This window comes from Astatotilapia calliptera, chromosome 17 (genome assembly GCF_900246225.1).
Source record: "Astatotilapia calliptera chromosome 17, fAstCal1.2, whole genome shotgun sequence".
NCBI classification, from domain to species: domain Eukaryota; kingdom Metazoa; phylum Chordata; class Actinopteri; order Cichliformes; family Cichlidae; genus Astatotilapia; species Astatotilapia calliptera.
The window spans coordinates 27,734,457-27,757,318 of record NC_039318.1 but is presented as its reverse complement, the minus strand read 5'-3'; the positions used below and the strand labels follow the sequence as shown (position 1 = coordinate 27,757,318).

The following is a 22,862-nucleotide window of genomic DNA, read 5'->3' as shown; positions in this document are numbered from 1 at the left end:
TACTCAGTTCAGACACATCTAGAGATCTGTGTTGTGATGCCATACCAGCTTACTTTTTCTATTTTTTCTTGTCAGTCTCACCACTGTGAGTGCTCTCCCAAAAAAGGCTAAGCAATGGACAGAAAAGGAAACCAAAATGTAGTAATTATTAAATAGAGTGCTATTACAGGGAAGCCACAAAGTTAAACCAAAAGTCAGCTTGTACCAGCAATCTCACATGCCGTGATGCTTATTAGCTAATACAGCCACGGGCAGAAATTGCTTTCTGCATCCCAAATTATTGTAATTCTTGCTTCAGGTACATAAACCAGACAGCTGATCAAAGTACAAGGCTGTCATTGCCCTGTGTCAATGTCAACTGGTTTATTTATTCATTTAAATCATTAAATATAGTACTCATCTGTTCCCCAAATAATGATTGTACAAGTACAGCTCAGCATTCACACCTAAATAAATATGGTGTTTATGTTCACTTGTTTTGTTGCACGAAATCTGATGTTTTACAACAAATAATTAAGATGGACAATATTCCTCTAGCGGATACTTACATAAACTTATAAACCTCACGTGAATAGCTCTTCTTATCTGTCCTGAAATGCTAGATTGTGAGCACTCAATGGATAAAATTCTTCACAAGGAATGAAGCATCTTTTTGTAAAAAAAAACAAAACCCAAGAATGAAGGATTTTCTTCACATGTGGGCTAAATATTTTATTACTTTTGTAGTACAAACATTTAAAACTTTCGACTGCATACCTGTGGATGTATGCAGATGTCTAGGAGAGTGGGTAGTGGATTTTTTTGTGTTAAAACCAGATTGTTTTCATGAGAGGATGCCCAAGGAGTGAAAACGTGTAAGGACAGCAAGACAGTGGCGAGGTGTGCAGTTGGAGTGACAGATGGGTTCAAGGTAGGGATGGGATTACATCAGGGATCGGCTCTGAGCCACTTCTTGTTGTGACAGAGTTGAAGATGTTAAGATTTTTTAGGGAGGGACCAGGATGGACAAGATTAGAGACGGGTACATCAGAGCGACAGCTCAGGTTGAGCAGTTCGAAGACAAAGTTGGCAGGCTGAGATGGTTTTGGACATGCGCAGAGGAGGGATAGAGCACATACCAGACAAAAGATACTGAAGAAAGAGGAACAGAGGAAGTCCATAGAGGAGGTTCATGGAGTGTAGTGAAGGAGAACATGCAGAAGATTGGTGTCACACAAAAAGTTGCTTGGGATAGGGTGAAATGGAGGCAGATGCTCCACTGGTATTTTTGTATTTTGGTATTATTGAGTTTACTTGTGATTTAAATTTCATTGTGTATTTATAATCAGGGGGTCAGCTTGTGCTTGATTTCTTTAAAAGCCTCCTTTTCATGAAATCCACGTGCAAAAATCATTTGTTGTGATGAAGAATTCCTTTATGTAAGCGTCTCTCTCAGAACTGAGTGTTTATTGTTCACTTTCTGAATATAGTAAAACCCTACATTAGTGATGTTGTTTGATAAATCCAGATGAAGGGAAAGCAATACAGCAGGCCTTGTAGAACAAAAAGCTGAAGTGCTTCAAAGTTCGTTCCAGCTCTATCAATAATTTTTTAATGATACTTTTGGATTTCCCCTTTTATCGTTTAGCTTTAATGATAGCAGGATATGAATTCCCTCAAAAGTTTGTACTTTATAGTTGGCACGAAAAACAGAAAGTTGATGATTGGAAGGTCCAGAACTGTTTCTCACTAATTTGCTGGATGAGCTAAAATGTCACTGGCACTCGTAATGTCCAGTGAAGGTGGTTCTTTATTGTGTATCAGTAATTGCTTTTGTTTCTGGCTTCAGATACTCATGATGGAGGGACTGTGGAGTGGGGACAAAGGAAGAAGAGAAGGGTATATGGAAGAAACACAGCAAGTGAGTTACCAAGAAAACTGATGTTGTTTGTGTCTATCTCCCTCCTCTCTTGTTCCCTTTATTTGCTTTGTGTATCAAAACAAAATTATAAATTTGATGTCACTCAACACCCTTTTCATAGTAAAGACACTCGAGCTTTTTGAATGTTTTCACATAGACCTGGGAGAACCTGGGAGAAATATTAGCTTCCACAACAAGTTTTCAGTCATTTCAAAATACCCTTTTATCTGTTTTATTTCCCAGGGGTTGGATCGGTTACAGAAGGAAAATAAAGTTTAAGTTACAGCTAGGGTTGTCGCAACAGACACTGTATGATTAATATGGCTACAATTTGCACTAATAATCAGTTATAACAATAAATTTAAAAAGAAATAGTAATCATTATCAGTTACACTGTCCTTTATCGTCAGCACTAGTAGCTAAATAAACTGTATCCGGTCTTTAAGTGATGACGTGATGAATCCTGCTTCTGGGCCCAAACTACCCTGCGTTTAACAAGGCTGTTGTGTATTTAACATGTTTTAATGCTTTGTATCTTGTTCTATTTAACCTCAAAAAGCCCCTAAAAACAGTCAGTGATCACTATCGGCCTCTCTCGGTTTTTATTACCGCTATTCATTTTAAAGCTCAGTTTTTAAAACCTTACATGTAACTACAGCCCAGCCCATGCAGCAGTATATTAATGACTAACCTCGTATTGTGGATGGATTATCTCAGTTGCTCTCCCGAGTCCCGACTGAAGTTTGGTCCGTTTACAGCATCCTGCCATGCGATTGCATTTGTCTCTGACCATCGAGAATCCTCATGTTAACTTTTGAGTGGAAAAGAGTTAGAGTTCCTCCTCAAGCTTCACTGTTTATATTATGCTAACATAGCTGTGTCGCTAGCAATCACGTAGCACATCATTATATACCAGCTAGCCAAACTTCAGTAACCCTAAAAACATCACTGCTGTTTAGTTTTCTGTCTCCATTTATGTTGGAAGTGATAACAGAGCTGTGCATCTTAATTTGTTTCCAAAACCCTGCAGTCAGGACATGCTGTATTATGTTTAGATGGAAACTAGCGAGCTAACTCCCTGCTAACGTCTAACTCCGTTAAATGTCATAAATTCTGTTTTCATGGATGCCTGGATGTTAAACTCAATTGTTACACCTGGTAGAGCAGAACGCTGATCATTTTATTACAGATGAAAGAATTTAGACAGTTTTTCAGCTCTTAGTGAGGCTGCAGTGATCGTTTGACTTATGGACCTGCAGCAGAGTTTGGGCCCGGATATAAAAGATGGATGTTTTAGGCAATCTTGGAATCTGCAGTTGTTTACAAATGGCTCCAAGAGATTCTCCTTATTAGATCTTCATTGAGTTCCTTGGACTTTCCCATTGTTAGTATTGATCAGTTCAATCAGTAGTGTCAAACAAATCCTTTTTTAAGCAGGGAAAACTACCAGTTGTAGTCAATCGTGATGACAACAGAGAATTTAACTGGCCTTGGCTTTGTCAAGTTAAGACATTGTAGAACTTATCACTTATTTAAAGATTTAAGTGAGTATATGTATATATTTGATCCTGCGTGTATACTTTGATCCCTGCCTGGATGACAGAAAAATCCAAGCTAAATTCAAATGTGTGTGTGAACTTCTGACCATAACTGTAGTTAAAGTGAGTATACACTCAACAAAACATATTCTGTGCACTTTGTTGAGAATCTAACACTTGTGAAAATAGAGTCCAGGCCACGAGTGCTGGTGTCTTGCAGGTTTTAGATGTGTCTTTGATCCAACACAGCTGATTTAAATGGCTAAAGTATCTCCTCAACATGTCTTGAAGTTCACCAGAGGTTTGGAAATGAACTAGACACTTGATTCAGATCTGCTGACCCTGGGTGATATCTAAAACCTGCAGGACACCGGCCCTTGAGGCCTGGAGTTCCCCCACCCCTGAAGTAGAGTGACTCCACAGCATGTCAGTTTGAAGGGCAGCTTTACGCTTTTCCTCATCTACCTGTTCTTTCATTAACAGACCGCTGCCTGGAGCCGATGTCAGAAGGAGCCTGTTCAGACTATTCTCTGGTCTGGTACTTCCACGCCCGATCGGGGGAATGCAGACCGTTTGTTTACGGGGGCTGTGGTGGCAACCAAAACAGATTCTCCTCCAGACATGAGTGCGAGGAATGGTGTGAGGCGGAGAGTCGAGTTATGGGGGGACCAATCAGATCGCGCAGGGAATAATCCTTCAAACAGTTAATCCAGTGACTGAAAAAAAATCCTGCTTTGAAGAGATTTTTGGTTATACAATATGAATGTGCGGATACTATAGATGCTATAAAAAAAAATGTACACCTCCACAGCCGCAGAACCTTGGAGACTGAGCCAGCAACCCCCAAACAAGATGCTTAATTTTGTACATAACTGTGTAAAATGTTATTGTTTTTGCATTTTGCATTGCTCTTATTTATATATTTTAACAGATGTTTTTCAATTTGTTATATATGGATAATGGGATGCGATGTAGTCTAAATGTGAATGATTTTTTTCTTAATTTCACATAACATCTGCACATGTAAGTATGTTTTCTTGCAGCTGTGTTACTAAAATAGACTGACATTGACAAAGATTTTGAATGTAAACGTGCCAAAAATAAACATTACTAAAAAAAAAAATCTTAAATCCACCTCACGATTTGTCTTTTTCATGCCAGCCTCTTTCATTTTCCAGCTCGCTATAGCGTATCTCTTTATATAACTGTCACCTTTCTTATGTTTTGTCAATCGCCCTACATCCTGTGTGGTGCAGAAATGAGAAGCTGATAGCTGACTGCCTGCTGACTCCTCCACCACTACATATGTTTCTTTGGCAGGGGGTGTTATGGGTCAGGCTGGGAGCCAGATGAGGGGCCAACAGGGGCCCAGTGTGGGAGCTCACGCAGGGGCTGTTTTAGAGGACTCTCCATCAGACCGACTCAGCAGTAGCTGGGGATTCCTGTGTGGGTGTTGATGAGGGGGCAGCACGCATTGAAGTTTTTTGGTTGTTGTTTTTTTCTCTTCTGGCAGTGTGACAGATGAAAATGCACGACACATTTTAGGCTCTCAAGTTGCCAGGTTGTTGCTCCTGGGTTCTTTCATATCTCTAATCTGTTTTTCAGGTTGGTTTGTAAAAATAGTGTTTTTCAAGTTGACAGAGGAGACAAGCCCCAAGAGGCTTCCTTCATATTAGTCACGATTCTGTACTCTGATGTACACCCACACGCAAAGATGCTTGATATGTCTACTTGATATTTTTAGACATAAAGAAATCTCATTATAAAATTAAAAATGTTTAATTTAAGCACAAGGCAAAAGAAATATTAAAACGTTCTTAAAGCATAAGCTTAATTTCATATTTAATAGTTTCAAGTTGCCATTTTTTTTCTTGTAGATTTTGCTAAACTCTTATGTAGACATTTACACTTTTTGAACCAATCCAGTTATAAAGGGACAAATAGAGATGAGGAAAAATAAACAACTTGCTTTGCGAAGACACATGCAGATGCAGGACAGCCTCACTGCTTAAGGTTTTCTTAGGCCTTGTGAGCTCAGTGACAACTTAGCTGTTTTTTAATCTTTTCAACCTTTAACCTATAAGTATAAACAGTAGCAAGAAAGTGCTTTGTGGTCAATAGGCCTTCACTCCTAAGCAGAGCAACACAAACCAGCGTCAATGTAATAAATGTAGGATTTTTGTCCCCCTTGATGTTGAAGGGGGCATGTAATTCCATTTCAGAGATCACTTGCGGAGGAAGCTGGAGTGGGAGGAGGATATCTCATTGCCTCGTGTGTCACGGAACGCAATTACTCCAGCTGTGAAGACTTACATTCATATTAATGAAGGTGAGTGAAGTTGCTCATTAGACCCTGACCCAGCGCCCTTTGATGCCGTCTCCCCCTGTATGCTCTTTTTCATTCTGACATTGTAATGTACATCAACTCTGCTGCGTGTCATGTGTACACTCAACGGTAATTAAAACACAGTGCTCTCTAGAAAATCTCAGATATCTTTCGTCTCTTTTGAAGAAACATTTGTGAATCGCGCACAGAAGTTTTTATATGTGGTGTCACTCAACTTATTAAAACTTCAAATGGAACAAATGCTCATCTCTTTATTAATAGATGTGAAACTGATGTCGATGGAGACATCTGAAAGAGCAGGGAAACTTTTAAACTCTGCACCTTTATTCTTCATTCAGTTCTTCGTCTTGTTGAAATTAATATATAAAATGAGCTAAAGAGACAATATTGTATTTGAAGGACTTTAATTTGCTTTGATAAAGTGAAGAGTTATATTTATGACCTGTTCTAGAATCTACAGGTTTACATTTCGCTATAATGAACATACAATGATATATTCATTATAGAAAGATATTGTCTAAAACAGTGCATGTAATGTGAGCGCTTTCTACCTTTATATAATAAGGTTTAATACGCTTTAACTAATGACATTCATAGTTGAATATAACCAGTTCAATCACCTTCTATGTCACTTTCTCTCTGGACCCGGGCTGCAGAGCATCTCAAAGAAAATCCAACTTTTCCAGTCCTCTTTCAGCTGACGGTGTGACAGCCCCACCTATGGTTTTTACGCTTGCAGGTTTAGATGTTTGGTTTTCTGTACCTGTGCTGGCCGCCTGAGATAAGCGTCAAATGCGCTCAGCTGAGAACAAACGTGTCAATGGGAGCTGTCCGTGGTGCTGATCAACCGCAAACCTGTCAGTTTCACGCAAATGCTACTGAATGACTTAAAGATGTTGGGACTCTTACAGGCTACCGTGGAGCAGCTGCACATGAAACACTTTTTTTAAAGTCTGATGCGAGGCAGAAAAAAAAGTTTCAATAGTCGTGACGCCTTCGGTCCACCAACAGGAGGCCACAACTTTCTTCTTTTTTTTTCTTCATTCATCTACCTCATTGCTTCACAGCCAATGGGATGGCTCACTGCGAACCAAAATGTCAACGGGATGACGTTGTTGCTGGCGTAGGGCTGCGTTTTGATGGCTCTACTAAAAGAATACAGTGGGAATGGACGAGCAGGAGACGCTGCTGGTCAGACTGTGCGCACTGTTGACCTCCGCAAACAGTGTTGGTTCATCGGGATTTCTCATAATAACCTCACTTGAGGATTTCGCCTTCTTTGCGCTTTCTTTGAGGGGATAAGTGCTGCTTAACCTCTCCAACTATATTTAATACAAGTATTATTATAACTAAAGGATACGAGTGGTAAGTTGCACGAACATTATTGCTCACACGTTTGTGACCTTTATTAAATATTGTTTTTAGTTTTATGCGCTAAACTTCACATTAAAAACATTTGTGATCCATCGGACTTTCAACTAAATCCTGTACTCTTAGAGTAGATTTTAACAAGATTTGTTAGGGTACTTGTTAATATTTACTATTAATATGCAGAATGGGCATATTAGTAAGGTTTATTTTTGCATCTCAGTGAAGATGAAATTCACTGACATGCGTTGCTGAAGATTAGATGCGAGAAAAACTTCATATTCTCTGGCTTTCTTCACCTGTTTTGGTCCCAGAGGACACAGCATGCTGTCGTCCCTAAAGACCCTGCTGCTGTTCTCGGTCCTGTGCACACCGACCTCCAGCCTGTGCCTCCGTCTCTACCAGACGCGCCCCGACCTCCTCTGCGACGACCAGCTGGCACTCGGGGTCCGGAATGACCAAACTGAGCCTGGTTACTCCACTGGGGACGGCTGGGGGTCCCTCATGCAGTCCGCGGAGTATCTCTCCTCCTCATCCTCCACGTCGTCGTCCTCTTTCTCCTCTGCTGAATCCAGTCGGGAAAAAAGGACTTCAAGTCCCGCAAACTACCGCTTCTTGAGCCGGACCAAGCTCAGGGGCCAGATGCTCCGCAACAGCAACAAAGGGGACCGGAGGAGCAGACTGACCCTGTCCCTGGACGTCCCGACCAACATCATGAACGTGCTCTTTGATGTGGCCAAGGCCAAAAACCTGCGAGCCAAGGCGGCGGAGAACGCGCGTCTGCTGGCGCAAATTGGACGGAGGAAATGAAACATGGACAACTTTCATTTAACAGACAGCCATGACCAGTGTTGGCCTCTCAAAGTCTAATAAATTAGCATCTCTTATCATCCAAGTAAACATCCATTTGTTTCTCCGGGGGAACGATGCCGTGTTTAATAATACACAGGCTTTAAATTCAGCTGTTCGCCTGTAAAAGGAAATAATCTCACGCCTTCTTTTCTCCAGATCAAATCACTGAGACCATTTCCAACAGCAAAGGCACGTTTACTATATATATATATATATATATATATATATATATATATATATATATATATATATATATATATATATATATATATATATATATATATTCGTAGGAAAGGGAACTTGTGAAAAAGTAGATAACTACTGAAAAATGTTTTAAAACCAAGGTTAAATGTTACAGAAGATATGAGCGGATAAATTAGCTGTTGCTGCCTTCTTTTAAAAGTAATTGATTGATTTATTTTTAGTTCATTAAATATGTTTATTTATGCATTTATTGTACGTGCGAATAATCCACCTATATTAAATTACAAACTTTCTCAAGTACTTTGTTATAGCAGACAAACAAAATGACTAAAACACGTCCTCGGTTTTTCGGTTAAATTAATGTTTAATGTGATTGTTTTGCCCAGACTCAATAAATTCAAATAACTGGACGCGATGAGCAAAGCAGCTGGTTTTGCTTACAGCAATAAATAAATAAATATTAAAAAATGCAGCACTGTTGCATAATCTAATAATAATTTGATGTCCTGAGAAATGTTTTTTTTAATTCCAGGATATGTGGGGTTTTTTTCTTTTTCATTCTTCATTTATTTATTTAAGAAGCTTTGTGTTTAAAAAAAAGTATGAATTCAGATTCAAGTTTTGAACTTTGAATGTGGCCGAAAAACAACACTGAGGAAAAAAAATACTGTACAAATCATCTGCAAGGTCATGAAATACAGTAAAATGCAATTGCATGGGAATGTATGTGTTCATCAGATGTCTCTTATTTTTATACTCAAAATAAAGGATTATTTTTCCTCAAATAAAGCAGGTGTAACGACATACATTTGCCTCTTTATATGCAATATCTATATCACTGAGATTCATTATATATTCTTAGAAAAGATCTTTTCACCACTTCATTGTTCACAAAGTTAAAGCCCGACTCACACACCTTCATGAAAACACTTTATCACCCAAATTTGTCTCATCATAGATATATTCATGTTTCACTTCATATTGTCAGCAAGTAATACATTACAGTGCAAACATATGCTTAAGGGACAGACTTTCAAGGTATAAACTTTAATTAGTGTTGCTATTGCTTGGCTTTACCACAAGAGGGCACCCTACCTTTCTATTCTTTTATGTCTTCTATTTATAAATAGATAGGATTTTGAAGTTGGGAGATTGCAATAAGCAGTGATGGATAATAATAATGTGGCTGGGCAATACGTGTGTCAAAAAACAAACAAGAAATTGGCATATCTGGATTTTGAATTCACCTGCCCCAGAAAACCATTCTTTACAAAGAATAATGTCGCCCTCTTGTGGTCATTTATGAAAGCTACATTCTAGTTTGTGACGGTCGGTAGCCTAAAGAGAGAGGAAAAAAAACAGGACACGTGTGTGAATGAGAAGGAGACAGGTGTGACAGTGAAGATGCAAAGCGTACAAGTAGTGATGCCACGGAGACCGCAGAGAAGAAGATGTAGTAAAGGTGAACAAATGAGAAGGAAAGGTACATGATCTGCCGTGGCGACCCCTATTGGTCTGTCAACACTACAGTTAAGGAGGGTCAGTGGTGCCTTCATTTCCCGAGCTCGCTGAAGAAGAACTGTATAGATTAGAAAGTGGTGGTGACCTTCTATCGCTATCACTATAGAAGCATCCTGGTGTACTGTGGAACAGTGTGGTATGCATGATGCTCTGCAGCAGTTATAACGGCTGTCCAGATGCTAATAAACAGCACAAAATATAACTGACCGTGCATAGAAAACGTAAGATACCACCCAAGAACCTGAAAAATCAGTAAAAAAAACAGTTCTCACCCTGGAAACTTGCTCTTTGACCTGTTGCCCTCTGGTAGACATACCTGTAAATTAAAACAAGGACAAACACATTAAAAAACACCTTTTTATCCAAGTGCAATTACCCTCCTAAATCAAATATGACTACTGTGATGTACCTCAGCACCTTCTTCTAAATTCTTGACTACTTCATACTAAAATTAGAATTTGGTTTACCACGTTAATGACTTTTTTGTTGTTGTTTTTTTTTATACTGTGACACTTGAGATACCCGCAGAAGTAGCACCTCATCGTCACATTCTGATTATGATATATGCTGTTTGTAGCTGCTTAGCTTGAGATTGATCTTCAAGGAGCTTGTGTTTGCTGTGTTTATTCAGTTCAGGCAACAAAGGTAAACTTTTCATGACATATTTTAGTTGTTCTGTGCTGTAGCTGGTTCAGCCCTGTTACCAATACTCTAGTAGCTAAAAATACTGTTAAATAAATTAGTCACCTTCATACTTAATATATATAAATTCAAGCAACTTTTGAAAACTACTTTGCCTGACGTTTCAATAGTCAATTTTTTAAATAAATCTATTTATTTTTGTTGGGTTTTTTTGTAATATTAGTATTATATTTATTTTTCAAATCTTTGCCCAAATACACTATTTATATAATAATCAAACTATTATGAAGGCAGGAGATCAAACCCTTGTGAAAGTTCATGGTAGATGTAGTTGTGTAAATAGGGGACGGCAATTTTGAAATGAATTTCTTTTCTTTAGGTAATATAGCTATAGGGTTGCATTGGTTAGAGTAACTCACTCAATCTACTTAGAAAAGACTGTGGAAATACAAAATGTGAAAAAGGACTGAAAAAGGGCCTTTGACAAGTTGTGTCAGCTAAATAGGTTTTCCACAAATGTCATGGCACAAAGCCTGCAGTGAATAATTACTGTTTTTTAACGGTGATGTTTAATAAATTGGTTTATAATCACTTAAGAGACAAGAGACAAATGTGTTAACAAAATCAAAACAAAAATTGGATTTACTTGTTTATACCTTATTTTTATTATTATACATTAAATGCAATTTGGTTGGGACAAGGATTATTATGCATGGATTGTTGTTTTCGTGGGACTTTTTAATTCGAGTAACCGTCAGGATGTGTCAGAAGCGCCCCCTGCCGCTCCTTACGCGGAAATATTCTGACGTGTCTTCCGTCGACGTGGACGTTGCCACCGGACGTCAGTTTTCACTTCGGCTACGTGGAAGTAGCTTCTCATCTGTTGCGAGATTGAGAGCTGCTTTTGGCCTCATCTGTCAGCTTCGCGCTTTCAAAATGATTAAAAAATTTGATAAGAAAGACGAGGAGTCTGGTAAGACTGCAGAATTGTAATTTTAAACGGTTGTTACCGTTGAATAGTCTTGATTGGACTTTATGTTGTGGAAGCTAAAGCGGTGCTAGCCTGTTAGCTCACTAGCTAGGTAAACCTACGCTACCTGTCAGCTACCTTGAGCGATAAATGTGGTTTGCAAACAAACGTATGATTAAGATAATGGTTTAAAGAGAGTGTCAAAAACTGAGTTGACGTTGCATTTAAATCCACAGCTACTAAAACATCGGTTTTCTGTAGTTCAGCGTTAGCCGACCGTATTAGCATCGTCAGCTGGATGTTGTCATTTCTCTCCCAAGTCCAATTTATATGAGTGGAAGTTGTACCAGTTTCTGTTGACGTTAAGGAAGACTGTTTGGATATTTGCAGATATCCACAAGCTAACATACGCTAATAAGAAGATCAAATTAATATAAAGCAGGATTGATTCTATCTTATTGGTTTCTCATTGCCCATTTCTTCTCTACCCCTTCATATATGTGTTTGCTTTGAATAAGGTTCAGTAAAGTTTTAATGGATTATTTTTCTAACACAACTATTTCAACTCATTAGGAAGTGGCTCAAACCCTTTCCAGCACCTGGAGAAGAGTGCGGTCTTGCAGGAGGTAAAGCCTAAGATCAGTGCTGTTGAAAACGTGTTCCTCGCTCACAATAAACAAAGAAAAAAAACGGACCAAAGAAAAGAATATTCAGTGTACTGAAATAAAAAGTGTGTTTTTTGTTTACAGGCTCGCATCTTCAATGAGACTCCCATTAATCCAAGAAGATGCCTCCACATTCTCACCAAGATTATCTATCTCCTCAACCAGGTAAAAAAAAAAAAAAAAAGGTAGACAAACTATGCTGTCTGTATGGCTTTGAGTTCATGACACCATCTTCTCTCATTCTCATATCTTTGTTCACACAGGGGGAGCATTTTGGGACCACAGAGGCCACTGAGGCTTTCTTTGCAATGACCAGGCTCTTTCAGTCCAATGATGTAAGAGGTCCCCTATTCATTTGATCTCTAATTAACTGGCTAAGCATTTCTTTTTAATTAATTCAGGTTTATGCTATTTCTCTTCTAGCAAACTTTGAGGAGGATGTGCTATCTAACTATCAAAGAGATGGCCAACATCTCTGAGGATGTCATCATCGTCACTAGCAGGTTTGTTCATTAAATGGCTTTTATTAGGGGTGCAACGATATTCGTATTGATATTGAACCGTTCGATACGCATATGTATCGAACAATACAACATTTGTAATTTATTTTATCAACTTTCCTTCTGACGATGCTGTCTGTGTTGAGCGCTCAGTGAATCTGCGTTCGACTACTCCGCCTAGGCTGCACTGTCGAGCGCAGATCCACTGAGCGCTCAACACAGACAGCATAGTCAGAAGGAAGAGCGCAGGGCACCTCCCCCACCCTCATTCAGATGTGGTGTTTGGAATTATTTTGGTTTTCATGTGACGTATGACCCTGAAGGTAAGCAAGTCATGGACTAAAGTAAAACAGTATGTTGGATGTGCCATGCAATGCTCAATTACATGGGTGGGAACTAGTGTGTTAGCGCAGTTAGCTCGTTAACGTGTTGGCCGTCTAGCCCCACGCACGGGGCGATCGGCGGTAGCTCGTTAACGGAGATTTGCCGTGTTGTGGCGTTAAGGTCATTTCAACGAGATTAACCTGAAAGCACTAGTGGGAACACAACGAATATGACTGCACATTTACGCCGACATCATCCTAGTGCAAAGACAAAAACAACAAGCATGCTACTAACTTTAGCCGAGTCATTTAGACAGCTGTTAGCACATGATTCTCCTTATGCTGCTGAGAATATAGCCCAGAAGAAGCGGATAGTATAGCTTTTATTTTGGAAAGAGCCATTTCTCTGTAATAAACTCTCTTTTCCAAAGATGAGTGATTCCTCAATCAGATACAGGGCTCGCAATATCGCTGGCCCGACGTCCTGGGGCTAGCGATTTTTTCAGTCGGGCTACCAAAATCTATCTCTGCCCTGCCCGTCGGGCTATTGTAGGAAGAAAAAATATGTGTCAATGCTTTTGCATTCTTTCAGAAATGTAGCTGGGTAATTATGTCATTGGCATCGGTGAGCCACTGTCAATATGTGACATATTGAAATCGCGTTTGAATTTGCGCTTGTTTTTTTGCTTTCACTTTGCAATCGCGCGAACTGTGTATAGAGAGCGACAGCACTGATCTGTGAGTGATGATAATTTGCGCACCAATTCCTCTGACATCGTCTTATTAATCGTTAGCTTACTATGCAAACATGACAAGTAGGGCTGCTCAATTAATCGAATTTTAATCACGATTACGATCTGGGCTTTCAACGATCATTAAAAATGACTGAGCCGATTATTAGCCCCTCCCTCATGCTTTACTCTCGCGCTGCTCCGTGTGGCAAATCAAGCGCACTGCTCTGCATTTCGAACACGCGTCACAACAATTAAGAGGACCCGAGGGAAGCTCGGAAAGCTAAGCAGAAGTTATTTGGAGAGGAGTGGACTGCCGTTGGTTGAAAAGAGAGGTAAAGAAAAAAAACTTCAGTGGTGTGGAAACATTATGGGTTCGCGGAGTCAGACGTGGATCAAGTAGACACAGTGTGTAAACTTTGCTATGGTGTCGTAGCTGCACCACAGAGCAACACTGCAAAGTTCACATTTTTCATTTATTTCTTATATTGCAAACATTTGCACTGTTATCAGTATTTGCACACTATTTTATATTATTTTTTAAAGTCATTATTCAATACATTGTTATTGTTAAACCTTTAAAGCCGGTCAGAGCAGCATCCTCGTTTTGTATAACTATTTTTAAATCCCTGTAGAACCTGAACCGCTAAGCTAGCACAATAAATTTTTTTCCATATGAAATCGGAGGAGTTGTACTTACATCTTATGCCATCAGCTTGTCCTAGGTCACGGTTTCCTTCCACATATAGCTTTGCAAAAATTGCATAAAAAGCGCTTGCAGGAACAAAAACATAATATTCCAGAAACAGCTTTGCCGATCCGATCAGCTGTTCTTAACACTTCCCACATTGAAAAAGACGTCAACGCGAACTATCGCAAGTGACGTCATTTTCGCGGAAAATGTAGTTTTTTACTTGTAGGCCTTAGAACTCGAATTGCACTGCTGGAAATAGTTTATTTTGATGCACATGCACATTCTTTGCAAATTTGCATCATAGGATTGTTTTTTTGTTTTTCCTGCAGTATATAAAAATTGCTGTATCTCCAAAAAAAAAAACTATGAAGACACTCAAAATAAATTTCCTGTTGTTGTAAACTATTTTTTGCAACTTTTTTGTATTTAAAGCTTTGAGGGATAAACCTCTTAAATTTCTCCAAGTAGAAATATATGTAAAAAAAAAACAAAACAAAAACGATTTTCAATTTTTTTTTGTAGTTTATTGCACTTTTTTGCAATTAATGTAGTTACTATGGACTTAATACATACACATTTTTAAAATATGGGCTATAACAGTTGTATTGATGTATAGCAACGTGAAATGCTCCCACAAATGGCACTACAGCATGTAAAAAAAAAAAAAAAAAAAAAAAGAAAAGCTCTGGCGGACGAAATAAATATCGTCAAATAATCGTGATCTCAATTTCAGTGAAAATAATCGTGATTATCATTTTTGCCATAATCGAGCAGCCCTAATGACAAGTGAAATCTCCCGCAGCAAGCTTAAACATGTGAGAGGTTGATCGCGCAGAGAATCGCTGAGCTTATGTGAGTGCGTGTGTAAAAGCAGCAGGATTTATATTTGACTATGATGACCTGGATGACTGAGAACCTTCACAGACAGATATATATTTTAGTTCTGCTGAGCCAAATAAGACAGGTCAGGGTGAAGAAGTGACAGCCAAAGAAAAGCTTACCACAAAACGGAGAAGTTATGACAAATCAGACTATAAGGCAAAAAGAAAGTGCAGCTTTATGGTTTCATGGACAAAAGAATTTCTGTGGCTGCAATATGACGAGCTAAATAACCAGGGGTGCACATAAGTGGTCCGCAGGTGCGCATTCGCTGAAAATAAGAAACACGCACAAGGGTTAGGGTTAAATTTAAAAACTGTACTTTTGAGTTAAAATATATATTTATAATTTTAATAAATAACAAATTAAGAAGGCATGAACATTTTTTTGTATCGAAAAAATATCGAACCGTGACACCAAAGTATCGAACCGAACCGTGAATTTTGTGTATCGTTGCACCCCTAGCTTTTATGTATACATTTATGTACATACTGATTTCTTATTTCTCAAATAAAACAGAAGAGTAAAAATAAGCAAAAAGTATTTGCACACCAGTTTTATAGTTGTACTAGCAGTGCACCTCTTAACCATTATTACTAGCAAAATGGAATATTTGATGGTATAAAGTCTGATGAGAACAATATCTTAAAGTTGTTTGCAAAGAAAATTATGATTTTTGCAATAGTGTGCTTTTTCGTTTGGCATTCTAGTGTCTTTATTTATTTCTTGCCTGGTATTTTATAGCTTGACCAAAGACATGACTGGGAAGGAGGATGTATACAGAGGACCTGCCATTAGAGCTCTCTGCAGGATTACAGATGTGAGTGCTGCTTAATTTCTGTTCAGAAGAGGAAATTGCTTTTGTCTTTTCTTATTAATGTCATGTTTTTAAGGTAAGAAACTGAAGCATCTTTTAATTTTTCGGTCTTTCCCACAGACGACCATGCTGCAGGCTATTGAGAGATACATGAAGCAGGCTATTGTTGACAAGGTTCCCAGTGTGTCCAGTTCAGCTTTGGTCTCCTCGCTGGTATGAATTGGGCTCATTTTTTTTTCTTTCAGTGTTATTCTCAGAAAAAAATCTCTTTTGAGATTTTTCTGACATTTCTACACAATTAAAAGTTTGTTATTCACTTCCTTCATGGTGGACTATAATGTTCTTTCCACTTCAATTCTTCAGCACATGGTGAAGATGAGCTATGATGTGGTGAAGCGCTGGGTGAATGAAGCCCAGGAGGCTGCTTCCAGTGACAACATCATGGTTCAGGTGGGTAGGAACAGAAGAAAAACTACAGAATTAATGTTTTCTAGTGCGGTTTGCTTCATTTGGTTAATATTGAGAATAGTGAATATTATTCCTGAATAGAAATTAGTTTAAAGTGGCTGCTTATTTGTGTCCTGTTCTCTAGTACCACGCCCTGGGCCTGTTGTATCACCTCAGGAAGAATGACCGCCTCGCTGTGACCAAGATGCTCAACAAGTTCACCAAGTCTGGTCTTAAGTCTCCCTTTGCCTACTGCATGCTCATCCGGATTGCAAGTAAACTGCTGGACGAGACAGAGGGAGGGTGAGTAGACCAGCAGCAGTTTGATACACAAAAGATATGTGGGCATACTAAATTTCAGTCTTGATGTCATGTTGACATGGGTTTTATCCTCGTATTTACAGTCATGACAGCCCCTTGTTTGACTTCATCGAGAGCTGCCTGAGGAACAAGAATGAGATGGTGGTGTATGAGGCTGCTTCTGCTATTGTCCATATGCCCAACTGCACTGCCAGGGAGCTGGCCCCTGCTGTGTCAGGTTACTAGTTTACTCACATATTATTCATAAATGTGCTAAAAAGTTTATATTGTAAATGAGCAATTTTTGTCTTACTGCATCAATCTCATTTTAAATGTATGTCTTCCTGCAGTGTTGCAGCTCTTCTGCAGCTCTCCTAAAGCTGCATTAAGATACGCTGCTGTCAGGACCCTCAATAAGGTACAGCTGCACACTCCCTTCCTGCAAAATATGGCTTGTTTTTTAAGGTTTAAGTATCAAACACTGATGCATAAACAGCCATGAGTTGTTTAATCACAGCAACATAAAAATAACCTATTACAATTAAAAACATAACTCTGGATGTAGTATAACTACATTAATATTTCCTTTGTGTCCACTAGGTGGCCATGAAGCATCCATCAGCCGTGACTGCGTGCAACCTGGACCTTGAGAACCTGATCACCGATTCTAACCGCAGCATTGCCACGCTAGCCATCACCACTCTTCTGAAGACTGGCAGTGAGAGCAGCGTGGATCGGCTCATGAAGCAGATCTCCTCTTTTGTCTCAGAGATCTCAGATGAGTTCAAGGTCAGGCGCTTTTGTTTTAAATAATGCACATAAATATTCTCAGGCACAAAGTTCTACAATATTTTCTCAATGGCTTAATCACTATACAATATTATTGCAATTTTAAACAACTGCAATATGCTGAGTATATATAAGTTATATTGGGATATATTGTTTCTGCTAGCTTTGCCATTCCTTGCTAATGTTGTCGCAGGATGGTGGCAGATGAGACGACCCCTCATGTTTGTAGCAGTTCCAGAAAATGTTATTGCTGTCTGGTGCTTTTAACCCTTTAAAACCGGTCAGAGTGGGCACGCTCCGTTTTGCGTAGCTATTTTTAAATCCCGGTAGCACTGCAACCACATGAGCTAACGCAATAATTTATTTTGCATATGAAACCGGAGGAGTTGTACTTACATCCTTATGCCATCAGCTTGTCCTAAGTCACAGTTTCCTTCCACATATAGCTTTGCAAAAACTGCATTAAAAAGCACTTGCAGCAACAAAACCATAATATTCCAGAAACACGCTTTGCCGATCCGATCAGCTGTTTGTAACACTTCCTACGTCCATCAGCACGAACTGTCGCATGTCCGCCATGACCTGCCCGAAACCGGAAGTGACGTCATTTTCGCGGAAATGTAGTTTTTTACCATCAAGGCCTCATGAGCCTATACTGGTGTTTTTAAAAGTTATGTTTGACTTTATGACTTTCTGTGTCGTTTCTGGGATGCTTAGGACTCAAATTGCACTGCTGGAAATAGTTTATTTTGATGCATATGCTGCTTTTTTGCAAATTTGCACTATAATATTTATTTTTGTTTTTCCTGCAGTGTATAGAAATTGGTGCATTTCAAAAATAAAACTATGAAGACACTCAAAATAAATTTTGTGTGGTGGGAAACTATTTTGTGCAACTTTTTTGTATTTACAGTTTTGAGGGATAAGCCTCTTAAATTTCTCTAATTAGAAATATATGTTAAAAAAACAAAAACGATTTTCAATTTTTTTGTAGTTTATTGCACTTTTTGCAATTTATGTCATTACTATGCACTTAATGCATGCATATTATTAAAATGTAATGGTTGTATTGATGTATAGCAACTTGAAATGGCTCTGCAACATGTAAACATATAATATAAGCTCTGGCGGACTTGGTTCTATGGTAGGTCTTAAAGGGTTAAATGCCATCAGTGCCCTTTGTCCTGTCCTGGTTAGGAAATCCAAAATAAGCTCATACCTTTGGGTTAAATTTTCGCTGTGCTTTGTTGATTTCTTTTTCCAATATCGCTGTCTTTATCAACTTCTTCCTCTACGCTGAAGGTCACTAGAAAAAACCTGAACAGCACCATCAGGTGGAGTAAATAAGCAGTTGATTTTATAGTACTGAATTTGCGTTTGCGTTTTCTAAAATAACACATCGATATTTGGTGTCCCTGTATCGATATAATATTGCCACACAAAAAATTGCAATATTATGGAAACCAGCCATGAAAACATGCAGGTTGTAGATGAAAAGTGTCATTGTGGTATTACAACTGGATATTAGCTTCTTTTGGGAGAAAAAAGATCAATTTTTAAAATGAGTTTTAGTGCTTTGCTCCTACTTAAAAACAAATCCCATTACCTTTGTTCTGATTTCTGATGTCCTAAATGTGTGTTTTTATTTCAGGTGGTTGTGGTGCAGGCCATCAGTGCTCTCTGCCAGAAGTATCCCAGGAAGCACAGCGTCATGATGAACTTCTTGTCCAACATGCTCAGAGATGATGTAAGTCATATAAAAGTGTATTGTCTACATTGGGCATTTGACTTTTTGAGTTTTCTTGTGTGTTTGTTTTTTTTATAACAGATATAGAATCTGCATACTACAATGAGTCACTGTAATAATATTTTTTTGTAAACCTCTTCTCTCCCTGCAGGGTGGATTTGAGTACAAGCGGGCCATCGTGGACTGCATCATCAGCATCATCGAGGAGAATCCTGAGAGCAAAGAGACGGGCTTGGCCCATCTGTGCGAGTTTATCGAGGACTGCGAGCACACTGTGCTTGCCACAAAGATCCTGCACCTGATGGGTAAAGAGGGTCCACGCACCCCGCAGCCCTCCAAGTACATTCGCTTTATTTTCAACCGAGTGGTGCTGGAGAGCGAGGCTGTCCGTGCAGGTGAGACGAGTAGGAGAGCATGCACCCCAGAAGTTTGACCTTAAATCTGTAACATCCATGGGCAGAGGCTGATACTTCTTATTTTGGCAGCTTTAGTTAATTTTCTTCCAATTTTTTTTTTAGGCTATTTACTAACGAGATAAAACATTTGTTTGTGTCATGCTCCACTTTTAGCTGCTGTCAGCGCTTTGGCTAAATTTGGAGCTCAGAATGATGATCTGCTGCCAAGTGTCCTGGTTCTTTTGCAGAGGTATTCATTGGTTTTGTTTGAGTGTATGTGTGTGCGCGTGTGTGCACTTTTGAAAGTACACAGTGGATAAACTCTTTGTGTGTCAGTGCGGTATAATTTTTAACACAGCTCTGTTTGCACAGGTGTATGATGGACAGTGATGATGAGGTGCGCGACAGAGCTACTTTCTACATGAACGTGCTCCAGCAGAAGCAGAAGGCTCTGAATGCTGCCTACATCTTTAATGGTAAATTGCAGTTGGTTTTCAAAATAAAAGAGCCGTCAAGGCAGTTTGTTTGTCAAGCACTCAGCAGGTGATGTGCTGAGTCTCCTTGTATGTGTGTTTCAGGACTTTCTGTTTCCATTCCTGGTTTGGAGAAGTCCCTCCACCAGTACACCTTGGAGCCCTCAGAGAAACCTTTTGATATGAAGACAGTCCCTCTGGCCACTGCTCCAATCACAGAGCAGAAAACGGGTACGACCACAGGGATTTGTTTATTTTTTTAGTAACCGAGAAACTGTCACGTTCAGGAATCAGATCTTTAAGAACAATTTTATTTGTCCGCTCAGAAATCGCCCCAGTCGCTACAAGCAAGCTTCCAGAAAAGCTGGCCCCATCACGCCAGGACATTTATCAGGGTAAATGAACAGCATCTGTTGTTTTGCGATGATCGGAGATGTGCGTTCACCTTTGTGGTCATTTCGATGTAGCTGATAAAATCCCTGCTTCGTCTTACATCTGTTTTTGTTCACATCATTGCCAGAACAACTTGCGGCCATCCCAGAATTCCAGGGTCTCGGCCCGCTGTTCAAGTCTTCGGAGCCGGTGCAGCTGACGGAGGCTGAGACTGAATACGTGGTGCGCTGCATCAAACACACGTTCGCCGGACACATGGTGTTCCAGTTCGACTGCACGAACACTCTAAACGACCAGCTGCTGCAGAAGGTACCGCAGTTTTGTTTCACAACTACCTGAAGTTTAATAATATTTTTAAACATATCAGCATATGAAACGTGTGAATATGTTTGATTCTTTCTTCTAGGTGGTGGTGCAGATGGAGCCCTCAGAGGCCTATGAGGTCGTACACTGTGTCCCTGCCCCAAGCCTCCCATACAGTCAGCCTGGTTCTTGTTACACTTTGATCCGGCTTCCCGATGACGACCCCACAGCTGGTACGAACATTCAGACATCACCAGTGTTTAAGCTGCTTAAATGCCAAGTTTGGGTGATTTATGCTTCCTGTCTGTTCGCAGTGTCTTGTACGTTCAGCTGTACTATGAAGTACCTGGTGAGGGACTGCGACCCCAACACAGGAGAGCCTGACGATGACGGTTATGATGATGAATATGTGGTATGTAATAGAAAATGTGTGACTTTATTTATATTTGCCCTTCAGCTGTAAAAAGGCAGGAGTATTTTTATTATCCTGCTGCCTGACGTGTGAATGCATTAACGCAAAAATGAGGCAGCTTCAAATCGATACCACAGGTGTATCTACTAAAAATCATGGACAAGTTTAAATCTCAGTGACCTCGATCTCAAGGTGAAGGTAAGGGGTCAGGTTTTCTGAAAATCGTGAACGAGGGTTTTGAAATTGATACCATAGGTGTGTACGAGGAGGCGGACGGGTAGCGTTGGCGGTTAACATGTTTTAGCATCAAACTAAACCTCTTCCTTTGTTTTGGGCGACTTTCTTTAGTTGGAGGATCTAGAGGTAACGGTTGCAGACCACATCCAGAAGGTTCTGAAACCAAATTTCGGAGCAGCGTGGGAAGAAGTAGGAGACGAATTTGAGAAGGAAGAAACTTTTGCCCTGGCATCTGTACGAACTCTGGATGGTACGGACAATTAGAAGTTAATTTTGTAATATAACCTTTATTTAGTTAGCATGTATAGGATAAACTGACCTAAACCACTGTCGTGAAACTTTTTTGTGTTTTTGTGTGCAGAGGCGGTGGGTAACATTATCAACTTCCTGGGAATGCAGCCATGTGAGCGCTCCGACAAAGTTCCTGAAAATAAGAACTCACACGTCCTCTTCCTTGCTGGTGAGTGTCTGATATCAGGATATTGATAACTGTATGCAAGTTTAACTTCAACTTGATCTATAAAATATTAATACTGTAAATTTCTTTGAGTTGCTTGAAGACGTTTCACCTCTCATCTGAGAAGCTTCTTCAGCTTCTTCATCTATAATCCAGTTTTGAGATCCCTTCCTAGACGCCTTAACACCCACCCACATCCTGGGCCATCCGATCTCAGGAAATCACATATAGGGTGGGGGCCAGGTTTCACAATGAGCTCACCCGAAACCCTGGCTGATTGGGACCCACACCCGCTTTCACACCTTGGCTCAGGCGATTAGGTAGAGGATCATCAGGGGGTCCTTTTGTCCCTCTGTGGGGGGAAACTCCCACTGGGTTTAAATCTGGGACTCCCCACCATTTGACCCTTAGAACTGAAGAAGCTTCTCGGATGAGAGGTGAAACATCTTCAAGCAACCTAAAGAAGTCCAGACGCTTTTCTTTCCAAGCTCCTTAGACTACGATGACCTGGATGACTGAGAACCTTCACAGAAATACTGTAAATATGTGTATATGTTGTGAGTAAAAACTTTCCCACTCTCACTCTAAGGTGTGTTTCGCGGCGGTCACGACGTGCTGGTTCGGGCTCGGCTCGCGCTGGCCGACGGCGTCACCATGCAGGTGACGGTTCGTAGCGGAGACGAGAACGTCGTCGATGTCATCTTGGCTTCGGTGGGTTAAAATGGTCGTCATACAGCTTTGTGCCAACGCGACAAGAAGACCTTTCATCCCTGTTCAACCACCTGAAATGTCACTTAGTTCTTCACAGATCTGAAATTCTATTTCATGAATGTTTTATTACTTCTAGTGTATAAACTAAAAAGTGTTCTCTCGCTGTTTCTTTATATTTTCTGCTGGTCCTCATGTTTTGTTATCTGTCAAAACTACAATAAATCATGACTGTCCAAGTTCTGGCTGC

At 39.8% G+C, this 22,862-nt stretch overlaps 3 protein-coding genes across 3 annotated transcripts in view; all 3 read left to right on the top strand.

The window, feature by feature from the left end:
- col7a1l (collagen type VII alpha 1-like) overlaps positions 1-5,288 on the top strand; it is a 76,852-nt gene extending 71,564 nt beyond the window's left edge. The window contains exons 108-109 of the mRNA XM_026146767.1: positions 1,829-1,900; positions 3,922-5,288. Of these exons, the coding sequence (XP_026002552.1) occupies positions 1,829-1,900; positions 3,922-4,130 (281 nt within the window). The 3' untranslated portion in view covers positions 4,131-5,288. The remainder of the gene's footprint in view (positions 1-1,828; positions 1,901-3,921) is intronic.
- A 1,585-nt stretch (positions 5,289-6,873) lies between these two features.
- Positions 6,874-8,200, top strand: ucn3l (urocortin 3, like). Its single transcript, XM_026147636.1, has 2 exons — positions 6,874-7,150; positions 7,468-8,200. Exon 2 carries the CDS (start codon positions 7,478-7,480, stop codon positions 7,961-7,963), a length of 486 nt encoding a protein of 161 aa, XP_026003421.1. The 5' UTR covers positions 6,874-7,150; positions 7,468-7,477; the 3' UTR covers positions 7,964-8,200.
- Positions 8,201-11,184: 2,984 nt separating this feature from the next.
- Positions 11,185-22,851, top strand: copg2 (COPI coat complex subunit gamma 2). The gene is made up of 24 exons (XM_026147306.1): positions 11,185-11,345; positions 11,916-11,968; positions 12,092-12,172; positions 12,271-12,342; positions 12,431-12,510; positions 15,879-15,954; positions 16,072-16,164; positions 16,315-16,401; positions 16,544-16,701; positions 16,803-16,936; positions 17,049-17,116; positions 17,299-17,487; positions 19,139-19,234; positions 19,386-19,629; positions 19,804-19,879; positions 20,002-20,105; positions 20,208-20,333; positions 20,429-20,497; positions 20,623-20,804; positions 20,902-21,031; positions 21,113-21,210; positions 21,559-21,697; positions 21,809-21,907; positions 22,494-22,851. Exons 1-24 carry the CDS (start codon positions 11,309-11,311, stop codon positions 22,622-22,624), a joined length of 2,622 nt encoding a protein of 873 aa, XP_026003091.1. The 5' UTR covers positions 11,185-11,308; the 3' UTR covers positions 22,625-22,851.
- The last annotated feature ends 11 nt before the right edge of the window (positions 22,852-22,862 follow it).

What these genes read in the sequence shown, in the direction of transcription:
- ucn3l (XM_026147636.1), top strand. Translation starts at nt 7,478, where the DNA reads ATGCTGTCGTCCCTAAAGACCCTGCTGCTGTTCTCGGTCCTGTGCACA.
- copg2 (XM_026147306.1), top strand. Translation starts at nt 11,309, where the DNA reads ATGATTAAAAAATTTGATAAGAAAGACGAGGAGTCTG. An exon ending in GCTGGCCCCTGCTGTGTCAG is followed by an intron (nt 16,937 to 17,048) that starts GTTACTAGTTTA and finishes GTCTTCCTGCAG; the next exon opens with TGTTGCAGCTCTTCTGCAGC. An exon ending in AATCACAGAGCAGAAAACGG is followed by an intron (nt 20,334 to 20,428) that starts GTACGACCACAG and finishes TTGTCCGCTCAG; the next exon opens with AAATCGCCCCAGTCGCTACA.